Source organism: Sus scrofa, chromosome X (genome assembly GCF_054392235.1).
Source record: "Sus scrofa isolate SSC_HxYL_T2T_F1_AM1 chromosome X, Sscrofa_HxYL_maternal_Yorkshire_Landrace_v2.0, whole genome shotgun sequence".
Classification (NCBI taxonomy): domain Eukaryota; kingdom Metazoa; phylum Chordata; class Mammalia; order Artiodactyla; family Suidae; genus Sus; species Sus scrofa.
In genome coordinates this window covers 71,573,983-71,590,942 of record NC_139401.1, presented here as the reverse complement: position 1 = coordinate 71,590,942, position 16,960 = coordinate 71,573,983, and the positions used below count along the sequence as shown (strand labels likewise).

Below are 16,960 nucleotides of genomic sequence, written 5' to 3'. Positions count from 1 at the left end.
ATGTATAGATTTCTAAGGTATCTCCAAACTGTTCTCCATAGTGGCTGTACCAGTTTACATTCCCACCAGCAGTGCAGGAGGGTTCCCTTTTCTCCACAGCCCCTCCAGCACTTGTTATTTGTGGACTGATTAATGGTGGCCATTCTGACTGGTGCGAGGTGGTATCTCATGGTAGTTTTGATTTGCATTTCTCTTATAATCAGTGACGTTGAGCATTTTTTCATGTGCTTGTTAGTTATCTGTATCTCTTCCTTGGAGAAATGTCTATTCAGGTCTTTTGCCCATTTTTCAATTGGATTGTTGGCTTTTTTGCTGTTGAGTTGTATAAGTTGCTTATATATTCTAGAGATTAAGCCCTTGTCTGATGCATCATTTGAAACTATTTTCTCCCATTCTGTAAGTTGTCTTTTTGTTTTCTTTTGGGTTTCCTTTGCTGTGCAAAAGCTTTTCAGTTTGATTAGGTCCCATTGGTTTATATTTGCTCTTATGTCTGTTGCTTTGGGAGACTGACCTGAGAAAATGTTCATGATGTTGATGTCAGAGAGTGTTTTGCCTATGTTTTCTTCTAGGAGTTTGATGGTGTCCTGTCATATATTTAAGTCTTTCAGCCATTTTGAGTTTATTATTGTGCATGGTGTGAGGGTGAGTTCCAGTTTCATTGATTTGCATGCAGCTGTACAGTTTTCCCAGAACCACTTGCTGAAAAGACGGTCTTTTTCCCATTTTATGTTCTTGCCTCCCTTGTCAAAGTTTAATTGACCATAGGTGTCAGGGTTTATTTCTGGGTTCTCTATTCTCTTCCATTGGTCTGTCTGTCGGTTTTGATACCAGTACCACACTGTTTTGATGACTGTGGCTTTGTAATATTGCTTGAAGTCTGGGAGAGTGATGCCACCCTGCTTGGTTTTTGTTTCTCAGGATTGCTTTGGCAATTCTGGGTCTTTCATGGTTCCACATAAATTTTTTGATTGTTTGTTTTAGTTTTTTGAAAAATGTCATGGGTAATTTGATAGGGATTGCATTGAATCTGTAGATTGCTTTGGGTAGCATGGCCATTTTTACAATATTGATTTTTTCCAATCCAGGAACATCTAATATTGTTCTATTTCTTTACGTCTTTAATTTCTTTGATTCAAGTTTTATAGTTCTCGGCATATAAGTTCTTTACCTCCTTGGTCAGGTGTATTCTGAGCTATTTGATTTTTTGAGGTGCAATTATAAAATTTTTGTATTCCTTTTCTAATATTTCATTTCTGGTATACAGAAATGCGACTGATTTCTGAATGTTAATCTTATATCCTGCTACTTTGCTGAATTTATTAATCAGTTCAAGTAGTTTTTGGGTGGAGTCCTTAGGGTTTTCTATGTATAGTATCATGTCATCTGCATACAGTGACAGTTTTATCTCTTTGCTTCCTATTTGGATGCCTTTTATTTCTTTTGTTTGTCTGATTGCTGTGGCTGGGACTTCTAAAACTATGTTGAATAGCACTGGTGAGAGTTGGCATCCCTGTCTTGTTCCAGATTTGAGTGAGAAGCCTTTCAGTTTTTCTCCTTTAAGTATCGTATTAGCTGTGGGTTTGCCACAAATGGCTTTGATCATGTTAAGGAATGTTCCCTGTATACCCACTTTGGCAAGAGTCTTGATCATGAATGGATATTGGACTTTGTCAAATGCCTTTTCTGCGTCTATTGAGATGATCATATGATTTTTGACTTTTCTTTTGTTAATGTGGTGATGACGTTGATTGATTTTCATATGTTGAACCATCCTTGTGAACTTGGGATGAACCCTACCTGGTCATGGTGTATGATCTTTTTGATATGTTGTTGGATTTGGTTGGCTAAGATTTTGTTGAGAATTTTTGCATCTATATTCATCAATGATATTGGGCGATAGTTTACTTTTTTTGGTGGTATCCTTGTCTGGTTTTGGAATTAGGGTGATGGTGGCATCATAGAATGTCTTTGGGAGTATTCCTTCTTCTTCAACCTTTTGAAAAAGTTTAAGGAGGGTGGGCACCAGATCCTCTTTATATGTTTGATAGAATTCTCCTGTGAAGCCATCTGGTCCTGAACTTTTATTTGTAGGGCGTGTTTTTATGACATTTTCAATTTCATTTCTAGTGATCGGTCTGTTCAGTTGGTCTGTTTCTTCTTGATTCAGTTTTGGCAGGCTGTAAGATTCTATAAAATTGTCCATTTCTTCCAGATTGTCAAATTTGTTGGCATATAGTTGTTTATAGTATTCTCTTATGGTTTTTTGTGTTTCTGCAGTATTTGTTGTGCTTTCTTCGTTTTCATTTCTTATTTTGTTTATTTCGGTTCTTTCTTTCCTCTTCGTAGTGAGTCTATCAAGGGGTTTGTCAATTTTGTTTACCTTTTCAAACAACCAGCTCTTAGTTTTATTAATTTTCTCTATTGTTTTTTGAATATTTTATGTCCTTCCTTCTGCCGACTTTAGGTCTTTTTTGTTCTTCTTTTTCTAATTCGTTTAGGTAGAGGGTTAAGTTGTCCATTTGGGATCTTTCTTCTTTTTTGAGAAAGGCTTGTATCGGTATAAATTTCCCTCTGAGCACTGCTTTTTCAGCATCCCGTAGATTTTGAGAGGTTGTGTCTTCATTATCGTTGGTTTCAAGGTATTTTTTAATTTCTTTTTTGATTTCCTCATTGGCCCATTGGTTTTTTAGTAGCATGTTATTTAGTCTCCATGTAGTCAGTTTTCTCTCATTTCTTTTCCCGTGGTTGATTTCTAGTTTCATGGCATTGTGGTCAGAGAAGATACTTGAAATAATTTCTATACTCTTAAATTTGTTGAGGTTAGCTTTGTGTCCTAATATGTGGCTGATTCTTGAGAATGTTCCATGTGCACTTGAGAAGAATGTGTATTCTGATTTTTTTGGATGTGGTGTCCTGAAGATGTGAATTAAGTCTCACTTTTCTATTGTTTCATTTAGGATCTTTGTTGCTTTATTGGTTTTCTGTCTAGAGGATCTGTCCATTGGTGTGAGTGGGGTATTAAAGTCTCCTACTATGACTGTATTCCCATCTGTTTCTCCTTTTATGTCTGTTAGTATTTGTTGTATGTATCTGGGTGCTCCTGTATTTGGGGCATGTATGTTGACGAGAGTAATATCCTCTTCTTAGATGGATCCCTTAATCATTAAATAGTGTCCTTCTTTGTCTTTCTTTGTGTCTTTTGTTTTAAAGTCTATTGTGTCTGATATGAGTATTGCAATCCTGCTTTCATGTCATGTCTATTGGCATGAAATATTTTTTCCCACCCCTTCACTTTCAATCTATATGTGTCCTTTGGCCTAAGGTGGGTTTCTTGTAGGCAGCATATTGAAGGTTTTTGCCTTTTTATCCACTCAGCCACTGTGTGTCTTTTGATTGGGGCATTCAGTCCATTGACATTTAAGGTGATAATTGATAGATGATTACTTATTGCCATTTGAACCTCGTGTTCCAGTTGATTCTGTGGTTCTCCATTCTTCCTTTCTTTTTTTGGTTGGATGGTCTCTGGTTATTTTCTGCTTGATTTTTTTTTTCATTTTTTATGGATGCAATGTTTGGCTTTGATTTGTGGTTGCCCTGTTTTTTAAGTAGGCTATCCCCTTCCTATAATCGTGTGTTTCACTCTGATGGTCCTTGTAGATTCAAACACTTCATCACTATACTAAAATTAAGAAGAGAAGTGAACAAACAAACAAAATAAATTTTTTTTAAAAAAGGGGGCTATTTATTTCCTTTCTTCCTTGCCCACATTTTATGATTTTGATGACTTTTTTTTCTTTTTAATTTTATTTTGTTTGAAACATGTTCATGATTAAATGTGTATGCTGCCTTATTTGAGTGACTGCTCTCTGATTGCGGTTTCCTCAATACTAGTTCTTCCTCTTTTTTTTTTTTTCTTTTTCCTCCCTTTCTTTCCTTCCTTTCTTTTTGGTTTAGACAAGCCCTTTCAATATTTCTTTCAGCCTGGGTTTTGTATTGCTGTATTCTTTTAGCTTTTGTTTGTTGCAAAAAATATTTATTTCCCCTTCTATTTTAAATGATATTCTGCTGGATAGAATATTCTAGGTTGCATATTTTTTCCTTTTAGCACTTTAAATATCTCTTGCCATTCCCTCCTGGCCTGTAGAGTTTCTGTAGAGAAATCAGCTGATAACCTTATGGGGGTTCCCTTATAGGTAACATTCTGCTTTTCTCTTGCTGCCTTTAGGATCCTCTCTTTATCACTAACTTTTGCCATTTTTATTATAATGTTTCTTGGTGTGGGTGTATTTGGGTTCAACTTGTTTGGGGCCCTCTTTGCTTCCTGTGTCTCGAACTCAGTATCCTTTAAATATGGGAAGTTTCCAGTGATAATTTCTTTAAATATATTTTCCTTCCCCTTGTCTTTTTCTACTCCTTCTGGTATTCCTATTACTTGTAGATTGGCCTGCTTTATATTATCCCATACGTCCCTTATATTGCTTTCATGTTTTTTCATTTGGTTTTCTGTCTGCTGTTCTGTTTGGGTGATTTCCATTATTTTATCTTCCACGTCACTAATTCATTCTTCTGCATTATTCATTCTTGTTTTTACTGCCCTTAGTTCAGTTTGTATCTCTGCCAGTGAATTTTCTAATTTTTCTTGGCTCCTCCTTATATTTTCTAGTTCCTTTCTGAGGGTGTCTGCATTACTGTTCATATCTTCTCTTAATTCCTTCAGTATTTTCACTATTTCCCTTTTGAACTCCAAGTCTGTCAGACTGCAGAGGTCTGTTTCATTGTTGACTGCTTTAGGGGAATTCTCCTGTTGGTTTAACTGGGGCTGGCTTCCTAGCTTCTTCATCTTGCTTGTTGTTTTCTTTTTCCTGGTGGAGTTGTACTCCCCGTGTCCAGGCAGTGTTTGCCTTGGACCTGCTGTGGAATGTTTCCCAAGGGCTGGCATTGTTGGTCACTCTTCTTTGAGGCAGCGTGGCTTTTCCAGATGGTGAGTGTGGCTGACAGGGTCTCTCTGAAGGAAAGGAGGACTTCCTGAGGGCAGACAGGACTGGGAGGTCCACACTGCAATGGAAGCTGATTTCACTCGACTGGGCAGAGCTTGGTCTGGTGTTTTTGGGCGTGTTTTTGGGCTGTCGGGCTCTTGCAGGGGGGTTGCGGTCCAGCCCCCATCCAGCCCTGATTCCTCTTCTCTCACTCTCCTCTTTTCTCTTGTTCTACTCAGTTATGTCACGAGATTCTTGCCATTATTGGAGTTTAGTTTCTTCTGCCAGCGATTAATTGCTGTTCTTTGCGAGTCGTTTAACCTGTAGATGTGTTTGTTGTTGTTGTTGTTGTTGTTGTGTTTGTGGGAGAGAGCGAACATGTCCCCCTACTTTTCCGCCATCTTGCCTTCTCTTAATCCTCTTTTTTTACTTATTGTTTAGTATATATATAATTCATCTGTTAGATGTGTTATGGTTTCGGTTTTCAGGCTTAATTTTGAGTCTTGGTTATGCTCAAAAGTCTGAGTTCCTAACATTTAACTGTTAAGGAGCATTAGAAGATAGAATATCAGATTTCTGAGAGAGTGTAATAATGATTTTTTGATAATATATGATAATATGTGTGGAAATCCCAGAAGTTTTTTCCAAATTCTTTTTGGCCAGTCCACCCCCAAGTTTCTCTATATCAACACTTTTTCATCATTTACCCGGAAATCTCTTTGAAATAATTTTCGGGACTTTGGGAAACATAAAATTTGTTAAACTGCAGTTCATATTACATTAGTATGATCATCCCCACTTCTTTGTTTATCATAGCCTCATGAAGCATCAGAGCACTCTAGTGAAACTCTTTAAAAAAATAGCGTAATTGTAGTTCCCGTGGTGTCTCAGTGGTTAATGAATCCAACTAGGAACCATGAGGTTGTGGGTTCGGTCCCTGGCCTTTCTCAGTGCATTAAGGATCCGGCGTTGCCGTGAGCTGTGGTGTAGGTTGCGGAGGCAGCTCGATTCCTGCATTGATGTGGCTCTGGCGTAGGCTGGTGGCTACAGCTCCAATTGGACCTCTAGCCTGGTAACCTCCATATGGTACGGGAGTGGCCCTAGAAAAAGGCAAAAAGGCAAAAAGGCAAAAAAAATATAGCATAATTGTAATTTGTAAAGAATCAAAGAGGAGGCAGTTCTTGTCGTGGCTTAGTGGAAATGAATTCAACTAGTATCCATGAGGATGCGGGTTCGATCCCTGGCCTTGCTCAGTGCGTTAAGGATCTGGCATTCCTGTGAGCTGTGGTGTAGGTCACAGATACTGGTTGGATCCTGCTTTGCTCTGGCTGTGTTGTAGGCTGGCAGATGTAATTCTGATTCGACCCCTAGTCTGGGATCTTCCATATGCCACAGGTGGAGCCCTAAAAAGCGAAAAAAAAAAAAAAGAATCAAAGGAGATTTAAATATAAAAACGTATGTTTCCAGATATATTTGTTTTTGTAAAGTTTGCTTTAGCTCTGCTGTCCTCATCCCTACAGAACTTCAAAGGCATTAAGGCAATTGTTAGGCTAAATGGTGGCCCCCTGCAGTTGTCAGATCTTTGTTCTTGGTACCTATAAATGGTACCTTGTACGAAAAAGGTATTTTTGCAGGTGTGATTAAACTAAGAGTCTTGTGAAGAGAAGTTTTTCCTAGATTGTCCACGTGAGTTCTAATTCCAGCTGCAAGTATATTTATAGGCAAGAAACAGAGGAAGATTTGATGAACACAGAAGAGGAGTCAGCATTACCAAAGAGGCATATTGGAGTGAAGTGACTACAAGTCCTGGAATGTGGGCAGCCACTAGAGGCTGGAAGAGGCAAGGATTAAATTCTTTCCTGGAGCTTCTATGCAGAACATGGTCTTGTGGCAACTTTGATTTTGGCTCAGTAGGACTCATTTCAGACTTCTGATACCCTGAGCCATGATGGCATACATTTCTGTTGTCTTAAGAGTTTTGGGTTTTTGGTGATTTATTACGGAAACCCTAGGAAATTAATTCACGCAGTGAGTTTTCCCCAGCAACTTTTGACTCGTATCCTGGTTTGTAGCACAACAGTTACCTGAGAAGCTTCTTAGAAAAGCTTCTTAGAAAGTTTAGATTTCTGAGCCATATCACAAATCTAGGGTATCAGAAATTCTAGGAATGGAATCCAAGGAATTGGTAACTCTAACATACTGTCCAGGTGATTCTGATGTGCACCAGGTATGATAAGTATTTCCTTAGGATACTGTACTTGTTTCCTATTGCTGCTGTTAAAAAAACTCCACCTTTTTGGCTTGGGATAACAGAAATTTATTATCTTATGGTTCTAGGGGTCTGAGTACCAAGATAAGGTTTACTGTAGCTAAAATCAGCAGGGTTGGTTCCTTCTGGATACTTTATGGAGTAAAAATGTTTCCTTGCCTTATTCAGCTTCTGGTAGCTGCCTTCCATCTTCAGAGTGCTTCATTCCAATCCCTGCTTACATCATTAAATGGCCTTTTCTTATTCTTACTTATGAGTCCCTTTTATAGGGACCATTGTAGTTGCACTGGGTCCATCCAGATGTTGTAGGATCATCTTTGTTTTAGAGTCTATCTTTTTTTTTTTTTTTTTTTTTTGTCTTTTTGCTATTTCTTTGGGCCGCTTCTGTGCCATATGGAGGTTCCCAGGCTAGGGGTCGAATCGGAGCTGTAGCCATCGGCCTTCGCCAGAGCCACAGCATTGCAGGATCCGAGCCGCGTCTGCAACCTACACAACAGCTCACGGCAATGCCGGATCGTCAACCCACTGAGCAAGGGCAGGGACCGAACCCGCAACCTCATGGTTCCTAGTTGGATTCGTTAACCACTGCGCCACAACGGGAACTCCTAGTCTTTATTTTGATTGAATCTGCAAAGTCCCTTTTGCCATGTACAATAACATTCATGGGTGCCTGGGATTAGGATGTGGATATATTTTGGGGGATCACTGTTCAGTTTACCACATTCTCCATGATATCACTTCATATAGAAACCATAGATGTAAATGAGGTTCAGTATCAGATTGTCATGCTTAGTTCATTATGTATTTACCTGCCCTTTTTTGTGCTTGTATTTCCAAATAATGCCATTTGGAGTCAAAACATTTTTTTAAATATGGAATGATTTAGTTGTAATTGTCATTGCTCTTTTGTATAGAGAACATTTTTTCTGTGAATGTTTGGTCCATTTACTAGCATGTCCATTTGATGTGGTTCCTATTCTTCATGAGGAATTTCAGCTATAAAATAAATCAGTAGTGTAGGTAGAGGAAACTTCAGGGTTTTTTGCTTTTAACAATTTCTTTCCTTTTTCTACCCTAGACAGTTAGGCCTAAAAGTCTTAAGAAAATTTTCTGGAGTTCCCGTCGTGGCGCAGTGGTTAACGAATCCGACTAGGAACCATGAGGTTTCGGGTTCGGTCCCTGCCCTTGCTCAGTGGGTTAACGATCCGGCGTTGCCGTGAGCTGTGGTGTATGTTGCAGACGCGGCTCGGATCCCGAGTTGCTGTAGCTCTGGCGTAGGCCAGAGGCTGCAGCTCCGATTCGACCCCTAGCCTGGGAACTTCCATATGCTGTGGGAGCGGCCCAAGAAATAGCAAAAAAGACCCAAAAAAAAAAAAAAAAAAAAAAGAAAATTTTCTATGAGAGAAGATGTTTATGATGTGAGTTCCCCCACCCCCCTAAACAAAAATTGACTTCTTAATCATCCTTTCTTGGAGAATAAAATGGTAGTTAAGGTTAGCTTACCTTTTAAAAAAATCTCTAATTCTTTCATATTAATTTTAAAAACTCATAAGCCTTTAAATGTTGGATAGAACACCTAAGCAGGAGATCGATAAGGAAATAGAAGACTCGAAAAATACTTATAAATAAATAAGCTAGACCTAACAGACATCTGTAGAACACTCCTTCCAACAGGAGTAGAATACACATTCCTCTTGAGTAAACATGGAACATTCTCCATGAGAGACCATATTTTAGAGCATAAAACAAGCTTCAATTACTATAAAAGCATAAAATCCACAAAATATTTTCTTTAACCACATTAGAAGGAAATTACAAAGCAATAATTGAATAAAGTGAGAAAATCCACAAATAGTGTGTAAATAACCAGAGTCAAAAGAAGAACTCATAAAGGAAATTAGAAAATATTTAGAGATGAACCAAACACAAAAATCAGATACTAAAATATGGGATGCAAGTAAATTGATTCCTAGAGGGAAGTTTATAACTGTAAATGCCTATAATAAAAAGGAGGAAAGATCAAAAATTTATACTCTAGGAGTTCCTGTTGTTAATGAATCCAACTAGGAACAATGAGGTAGCTGGTTTGATCCCTGGCCTCGCTCAGTGGGTTAAGGATCTGGTGTTGCCGCGAGCTGTGGTGTAGGTCGCAGGCGCGGCTTGGATCCAGTGTTGCTGTGGCTGTGGCGTAGGCTGGCGGCAACAGCTCCAATTCAAACCCTAGCCTGGGAACCTCCATATGCTGCAAGTGCGGCCCTAGAAAATACAAAAAGACAAAAAAATAAATAAATAAAAAGAAAAGAAAAATATTTATTTAAAAAAATTTATATTCTTTCTACCTTAAGAACCTAAAATAAGGAGTTTCTACTATGGCTCTGGGGGATTGGTGGTGTCTCTACAGTACCAAGAACGCAGGTGTGATTCCCAGCATGGCACTGAATTAAAGGATCCAGGTTGCCACAACTGCAGCCTAGGTTGCACTTGTGGCTCAGATCTGATCCCTGGCTTGAGAATTCCATGTACCCATGGGGTGGCAAAAAAAGTAAGAAAGAGAGAGAGAGAGAGAAAGAAAGAAAGAAACAAACAAACAAACTGAACACAAAACAAGTAGAAAGAAAGAGGTAATGAAGACTAATCAGAAATAAATATACAGAAGAAAAGGAAAACAGTGCAGAAAATAATTGAAACCAAAAGGTGGTTCTTTGAAGCGATCAACATAATTGATAACTCTTTAGCTGTACTTACAAAGTAATCAATAGAGCAGACACAAATAACTAAAATTAGTAATGAAACATCACTACTGTCCCTGCATAACTAAGAGAAGTATTAGGGACTTATATGAACAGTTGTATATCTAAATATTAGATGCCTTGTTATCATAGCAGTGATTTCCATTATACACAGTGGAACTACCACTTATCAGGCAAAGTAATTGGTACCACCTTTTAATACATTTTTATTCATATTTCATATCATACCACCTCACACCAGTCAGAATGGCCATCATTATTAAGTCCACAAATAACAACTGCTGGAGAGGGTGTGGAGAAAAGGGAACCCTCTTGGACTGTTGGTGGGAATGTAAATTGGTACAACTACTGTGGAAAACAGTATGGAGGTACCTTAGAAAAGTAGACATAGAACTACCATATGACCCAGCAATCCCCCTCTTGGGGCATATATCCGGCCAGAACTTTCCTCGAAAAAGACACGTGCATCCACATGTTCCTTGCAGCACTGTTCACAATAGCTAAGAAATGGAAACAACTTAAATGTCCATCGACAGATAAATGGATTAAGTAGATATGGTATACACCTTCTGCAGCTCAAAACCAAGAAAACAAACAACCCCATCAAAAAATGGGCAGAGGATCTAAACAGACAGTTCTCCAAAGAAGACATAAAGATGGCCAAAAAACACATGAAAATATGTTCAACATCACTAATTATTAGGGAAATGCAAATCAAAACCACTCTGAGGTACCACCTTACACCAGCCAGAATGGCCATCATCAAAAATTCTACAAACAATAAGTTCTGCAGAGGGTATGGAGAAAAGGGAACCTCATTACACTGTTGGTGTGAATGTAAACTGTTTCAACCACTGTGGAAAACAGCACGAAGATTCCTCAGAAAACTAAACATAGAATTAACATTTGATCCAGCAATCCCACACCTGGGCATCTATCCAGAGAAAGCCATGACTCGAAAAGACACATGTACTCCAGTGTTCACTGCAGCACTATTTTCAGTAACCAAGACATGGAAACAACCTAAATGCCCACCAACAGAGGAGTGGATCAAGCAGATGTGATACTACTACACAGTGGAATATTACTTAGCCATTAAAAGGAATGAAATACTGGCATTTGCAGCAACATGGATAGACCTAGAAATTATCATGCTAAGTGAAGTCAGTCAGACAATGAGACACCAACATCAAATGCTTTCACTGACATGTGGAATCTGAAAAAGGACACAGTGAACTTCTTTGCAGAACAGATGCTGACTCACAGACTTTGAAAAACTTACGGTTTCCAAATAAGACAAGTTTGGGGGGTAGGACGATGCATCGAGGGTTTGGGATGAAATTGCTATAAAATTTGGTTGTGATGATCGTTGTACAGCTATAAATGTAATGAAATTCATTGAGTAATAAAGAAAGATGTATATATACCCGGTGGAATACTACTCAGCCATAAAAAAGAACAAAAATCTTGCCATTTGAAGCAACATGGATGGAACTAGAGACTCTCATCCTGAGTGAAGTAAGTCAGAAGGAGAAAGACAAATACTGTATGACATCACTTATATCTGGAATCTAATATAGAGCACAAATGAACCTTTCCACAGAAAAGAAAATCATGGATATGGAGGACAGACTTGTGGTTGCCAAGCGGGAGGGTGAGGGAGTGGGATGGATTGGGAATTTGGGGTTAATAGATGCAAACTATTGTATTTGGAATAGATAAGCAATGAGATCCTGCTGTGTAGCACTGGGAACTATGTCTAGTCACTTATGATAGAGCATGATAATGTGAGAAAAAAGATTGTATACATGTTTGTGTGACTAGGTCACCTTGCTGTATAGTAGAAAATTGACAGAACACTGTACACCAGCTATAATGGAAAAAAAGAAAAACCATTATAAAAAATATTTCATATCATTACTGAGTATAATCTTGTCCCTCATGGAGACATGACTTAATTATCAGTGAATTTACATCTTTTTAAAACTGGAGAGAAAAATGTTTCTGTTTAAATGCTGTTTTTTTCTTTAATCAGCTTTTTTTTTTTTTTTTTTTTTGCATTTTACCTCCTTGATAATTTTGTCATTAATGGAATGTGCATTCATTTCATTTTCATTTTCACAGAAAAAGTATAATTTTGTTGAAATTACTCTGTGCAAACAAAGTCTAACTTTATCAACATGAAAACCTAATTTTTAGAAGTACCTTGTTTTGGTGTAAGAATAATTGGAAAGAGTTGCTCAAGTACTGTATACAGAGAGTGGCTTTATCTAAATAGGGGTTTGTAATACGTGGTCCATGGATAGAATCTATGAGAGTATGTGAACCTGAATAAGAAAAAAATTCATATTTTCATTAACCTCTAACAAATATATAGCCTTTTCTCAATTATTAATTTAGGCAACAAACTGTAGTAGTAGTAGCAATAACTGACTTTGTTACAAATAGAAATCAGAAATATTCTATGTATTATTGTTGTTACTGATATCTCAAAATTATATCCCCTTATCAATACTTCAAAATTTCAAGTAATTATTAAACTTATTGCTATATTTTTTATTTAATGTGTTAGTAAAGTGTGCATATCACTATATCACAAAATTTTTAACATTTTGGTGATTTTTATGTAATGGGTTTCGTTTGTAATCCTGTTTATATGTTTCAAAATATTCTAAGAAGGAGGGTTTATAAGGTTCTCTACATAGCCAAAGAAGTCTGAGGCACAGATGAAGTTAAACCTCTAATTTAGAACATATGGAAGTTCCTAGGCTACGTGTTGAATCGGAGCTGTAGCTGCCGGCCTATACCACAGCCACAGCAATGTGGGATCCTAGCCACTTCTGCTGCCACCTGCACCATACCTCATGACAATGCCACTGAGATCCTTAATCCACTGAGTGAGGCCAGGGATCGAACCCATGTCCTCATGGATAGTAATGGGATTCGTTAATGCTGAGCCACAATGGGAACTCCAAATTAGAGAATTCTTATTTCATTTTATTTTATTTGTTTATATATTTATTTGTCTTTTTCCCTTTTCTAGGGCCGCTCCCTCTGCATATGGAGGTTCCCAGGCTAGGGTTTGAATCAGAGCTGTAGCCGCAAGGCTACAATAGAGCCACAGCAACATGGGATCCAAGCCGCGTCTGCAACCTACACCACAGCTCATCGCAATGCCAGATCCTTAACCCACTGAGCAAGGCCAGGGATCGAACCCACAACCTCATGGTTCCTAGTCAGATTCGTTAACCACTGAGCCATGACGGGAACTCCCAAATTAGAGAATTCTTATGTCTTAACATTAACTTTTTTTTTCTTTTGATCAGGTGTAGGTAATAGCAGTGAAGGTGGAAGAGGAAAGGCAGGTGCAAAACTTTTCCAAGACTTTCAGATGTTAAGTAGAATCTGGACTCATCCTTGGTGTTTGCAGTTAGACTACATTAGCAAAGAAAATAAGGTAAATCAAATTAGCATTGAAGAAAGCTATCTGTTGGAAGCAGAATAACTTTAGGGAAAAGGTTCATATGTGTAGACTTACTGTATATTCAAATTTTCTTTTTCTTTACGTTACAATAATTTAAACTATTTCTAGTTTATTTCTATATATTTAAATGCATTGTGATTCTGAAAGGAGTATTAAATGCTAATCTTAACATCTTGCATGAACATAGTAAATGATCAAAACTAAGAAAGTAACATTGGGTCAGTACTCTAAACAGTAGATGTTAATGTAATTTCATCAATTTTCGTCCTTACATCCCTTTTCTTTTCCATGATTCAGTTCAAGACTTCACATTACATCTAGTAGTTATACCTATGATGTCTCCTTTATTTTTTCTAATCTATAATAGTTCCTTAGTTCTTCCTTATCTCATAATAATTAATTTATCATTAAATGAAATAAATGTTATGATTTCCAGTACAAGTTGAAATAAGCCATTAAAATATTCATCTCTTTTTTCCTCCAGGGTTATTTTGATGAGGACAGTATGGATGAATTTATAGCTTCCGATTCTGATGAAACCTCCATGAGTTTAAGCTCTGATGATTTTACAAAGTAAATTGAATACTTTTTCTTCTGTGTTGACTAGTTTAAAATCCCTGCTTGCTGATTTTCCTCTAATAATTGGTATTTGTATCTTTTGAGTGTGTTCCTAATAGTTTGAATTTGTTATTTTTTAGAAAGAAGAAAACAAAGGGGAAAAGGGGAAAAAAAGATAGTAGCTCAAGTGGAAGTGGTAGTGACAATGATGTTGAAGTGATTAAAGTCTGGAATTCAAGATCCCGAGGAGGTGGTGAAGGAAATGTGGATGAAACAGGAAACAATCCCTCAGTTTCTTTAAAGCTGGAAGAAAGTGAGTCTAATAAATGTTGCCTTTATCATGGAACATTGAATTAGAAAATACCATGTCATTTTAATATCAGTGCTTGTTTTCATTTATTAATTATCCTCACTAGTTTGCTCAAAGGAGTATCTTTCCTGGAAGTTTCCTGGTGGTCTAGTGGTTAGGACTTGGCGCTTTCACCACCACAGCTTGGATTCAGTCCATGATCTGGGAACTGACATCCCCCATCAAGTCACTGCATATGGTGGCCAAAAGAAAGGGGGTTGTGGATATCTTTCCTCATTTGGTAAGCATTTAGTGTAATCAGATGCATATAAAAACAACAAATATTTGATGAAAGTTTAATTACAAGCAAGCCATTATACTCTCTCTGGTATTGAAGAAGAAGAAGTAAAAAAGAAAAACTAACATTTATTTACATATATGAACCCAAACTCTGTAGTATTTTCACTCCATGTGTTAGGTAACTTAATTATCTACATTTGAAGGATTAGTGTTCAGTCTCCATATCCTCCTATTGCAGCCTGACTGAGTGTTGAGGAACTCCATTGCTGGCAACAGATATCTGCATATTTGAAATATCAAATATCTAAAAACAAAGCAGTGTAAATACTACTAAATATTTGGCATTTGGGAATCATGAAGCAAAGCAGTAGACCAAGTGTGAAGAGAAAGGAGATGTGGGTGCCATCTAGGTGAATGATCCTGTGCACAGACAAGTTTAGCTGGTCTCAGGCCTGCAGCTGAACAGATTTGGTGATTCCTTGATAAATATTTTTCTCTTCACTACCTCCTTGGAATAGGCAGATGGCTGCCTAACCACAGACCCTGGTTTACTTCTCTAAGAAATCAGGGGAGTAGTAAAAATTAATCTGTAGGAGTTCTTGTGACTCAGTGGTTTCAGGAACCCTATTGGTGTCCATGAGGATGTGGATTCAATCCCTGGTCTCACTCAGTGGATTAAGGATCTGTTGTTGCCTAAAGCTGTGGTGTAAGTCAAAGATGCAGCTCAGATCCCATGTTGCTGTGGCTGTGGCATAGTCCTACAGCTGCAGCTCTGATTTGACCCCCTAGTCTGGCAGCTTCCATATCCTGTAGGTGTGGCCATAAAAAGAAAGGAACAACAACAAAAAATTAATCTATACAATTTCCTTTTTTTTTTCTCTCCAGTTACTCCATAAAGGCAATTGATTATCAATGTTCACTTTCCAACTAGATTTAAAATATACTTTTCTTAGAGTAGTAAAGGAATAAGTTTAAGGTAATGAGAAGCTCCTATTACCTCCACTCCTGCTCTCCTGATTTGCAGTTTCCATTTAAATTCTCTTTAGTCTTTCATCTTATAATTAGAAATAAATAGCTTAAAGTTTATGTGTTCCTTGAATGATTGTCTTAAAATATTCTTCTCAAAATTTTTCTCATAACTTATGGCTAAGAGAAAAGAGAGAGTAGACTAGTCAGCATGTCTCATCCTATGCTCTAAATGGTTTACATAAAAGTATGATGAGGTATGATCCCTTCATCACTTGGAAGTAGAGATGGGGTCCAAGTCAGCTTGTCACCTCTAGAAATGAGTAGCTTCTTCCAATTTTCCTGGTGTCCTACTATAACTATTACTGCTTTGCATATTTGGAAAGAACTGATGCGGAGAGAGAGGTCTGGGTTACATGTTATGAACTTAAAAGTATACAGGGAAGACTGTGGGTTCCAAATGATAAACTTTACCCACCTCTTTAGTGCATTTCATTTTAGCTCTCTGCAGTCAAATAGAAGTCATTCATATATGGATGTATTTAAAAAATTTTTTTGGCTGCACTGACAGCATATGGAAGTTCCTGGGCCAGGGATCAAACCTGTGCCACAGCAGTGACCCAAAGCACTTCAGTAGTAATGCCAGATCCTTAACCCATTGCACCACGAGACAACTCCTATTTTTAAAAAAATTTTGCAGCTATGTACATGTATTTTATCAGAAACATTTTCTGGAACAAGTAGATGATAAAAATATGTTTTTGTTCTTTAGATTTAGATTAACTGTATTTAAGGCTGAGTAGATGATAGTGTATGAACATGTATACCTATACTGTGTAACTAAAAAAAAATCACTTTCTTATAATAAATTAAGAAAACATGAATGGGAAGTATTAAAGGACCAAAATGTTGCACCTAGAAATTGAAATGGATATTAAATAAGTAGATGCCTGTAATTGAGCTATGATTTTCACTGCATATTTCACTTTCACTTCAAAGAGTTGATGGTTAATTCTTTTGCCATAGCTTTCTGAACTTTTTGAGAAGCAGCATGTTCAGTAAGTCATTTAAGTTTACCTTACTGCATCCACATTTTTGCATTTTAGTTTAGTATTTTATTTGGACAGTTTTGTGATGAGGAAATGACTGTATATAAACTACTTAAAATGTTTGATTAATTATTATTTCAGCACAAGCATACTTTGTTTTATTGCACTTTGCAGATACTATGTTTTTTTTTTTTTTTTTTTTTTTTTTTACAAATAGAAGGTTTGTGGCATCCCTGCATTGAGCGAGTCTCTTGGCACCATTTGCTTTTCTTTCTTTCTTTCTTTTTTTTTTTTTTTTTGGTCTTTTCTAGGACTGCAC

At 37.3% G+C, this 16,960-nt stretch overlaps 1 protein-coding gene across 24 annotated transcripts in view; it reads left to right on the top strand.

Annotated features, from left to right (window-relative positions):
• The window catches only part of ATRX (ATRX chromatin remodeler), a 288,606-nt gene that overhangs the window by 190,419 nt on the left and 81,227 nt on the right, over positions 1-16,960 (top strand). For all 24 annotated transcript variants that reach the window (XM_085008437.1, XM_085008445.1, XM_021080085.2 and 21 more), the window contains 3 exons: positions 13,322-13,452; positions 13,964-14,052; positions 14,178-14,350. In XM_085008437.1, coding sequence (XP_084864563.1) covers positions 13,322-13,452; positions 13,964-14,052; positions 14,178-14,350 — 393 coding nt within the window. The remainder of the gene's footprint in view (positions 1-13,321; positions 13,453-13,963; positions 14,053-14,177; positions 14,351-16,960) is intronic.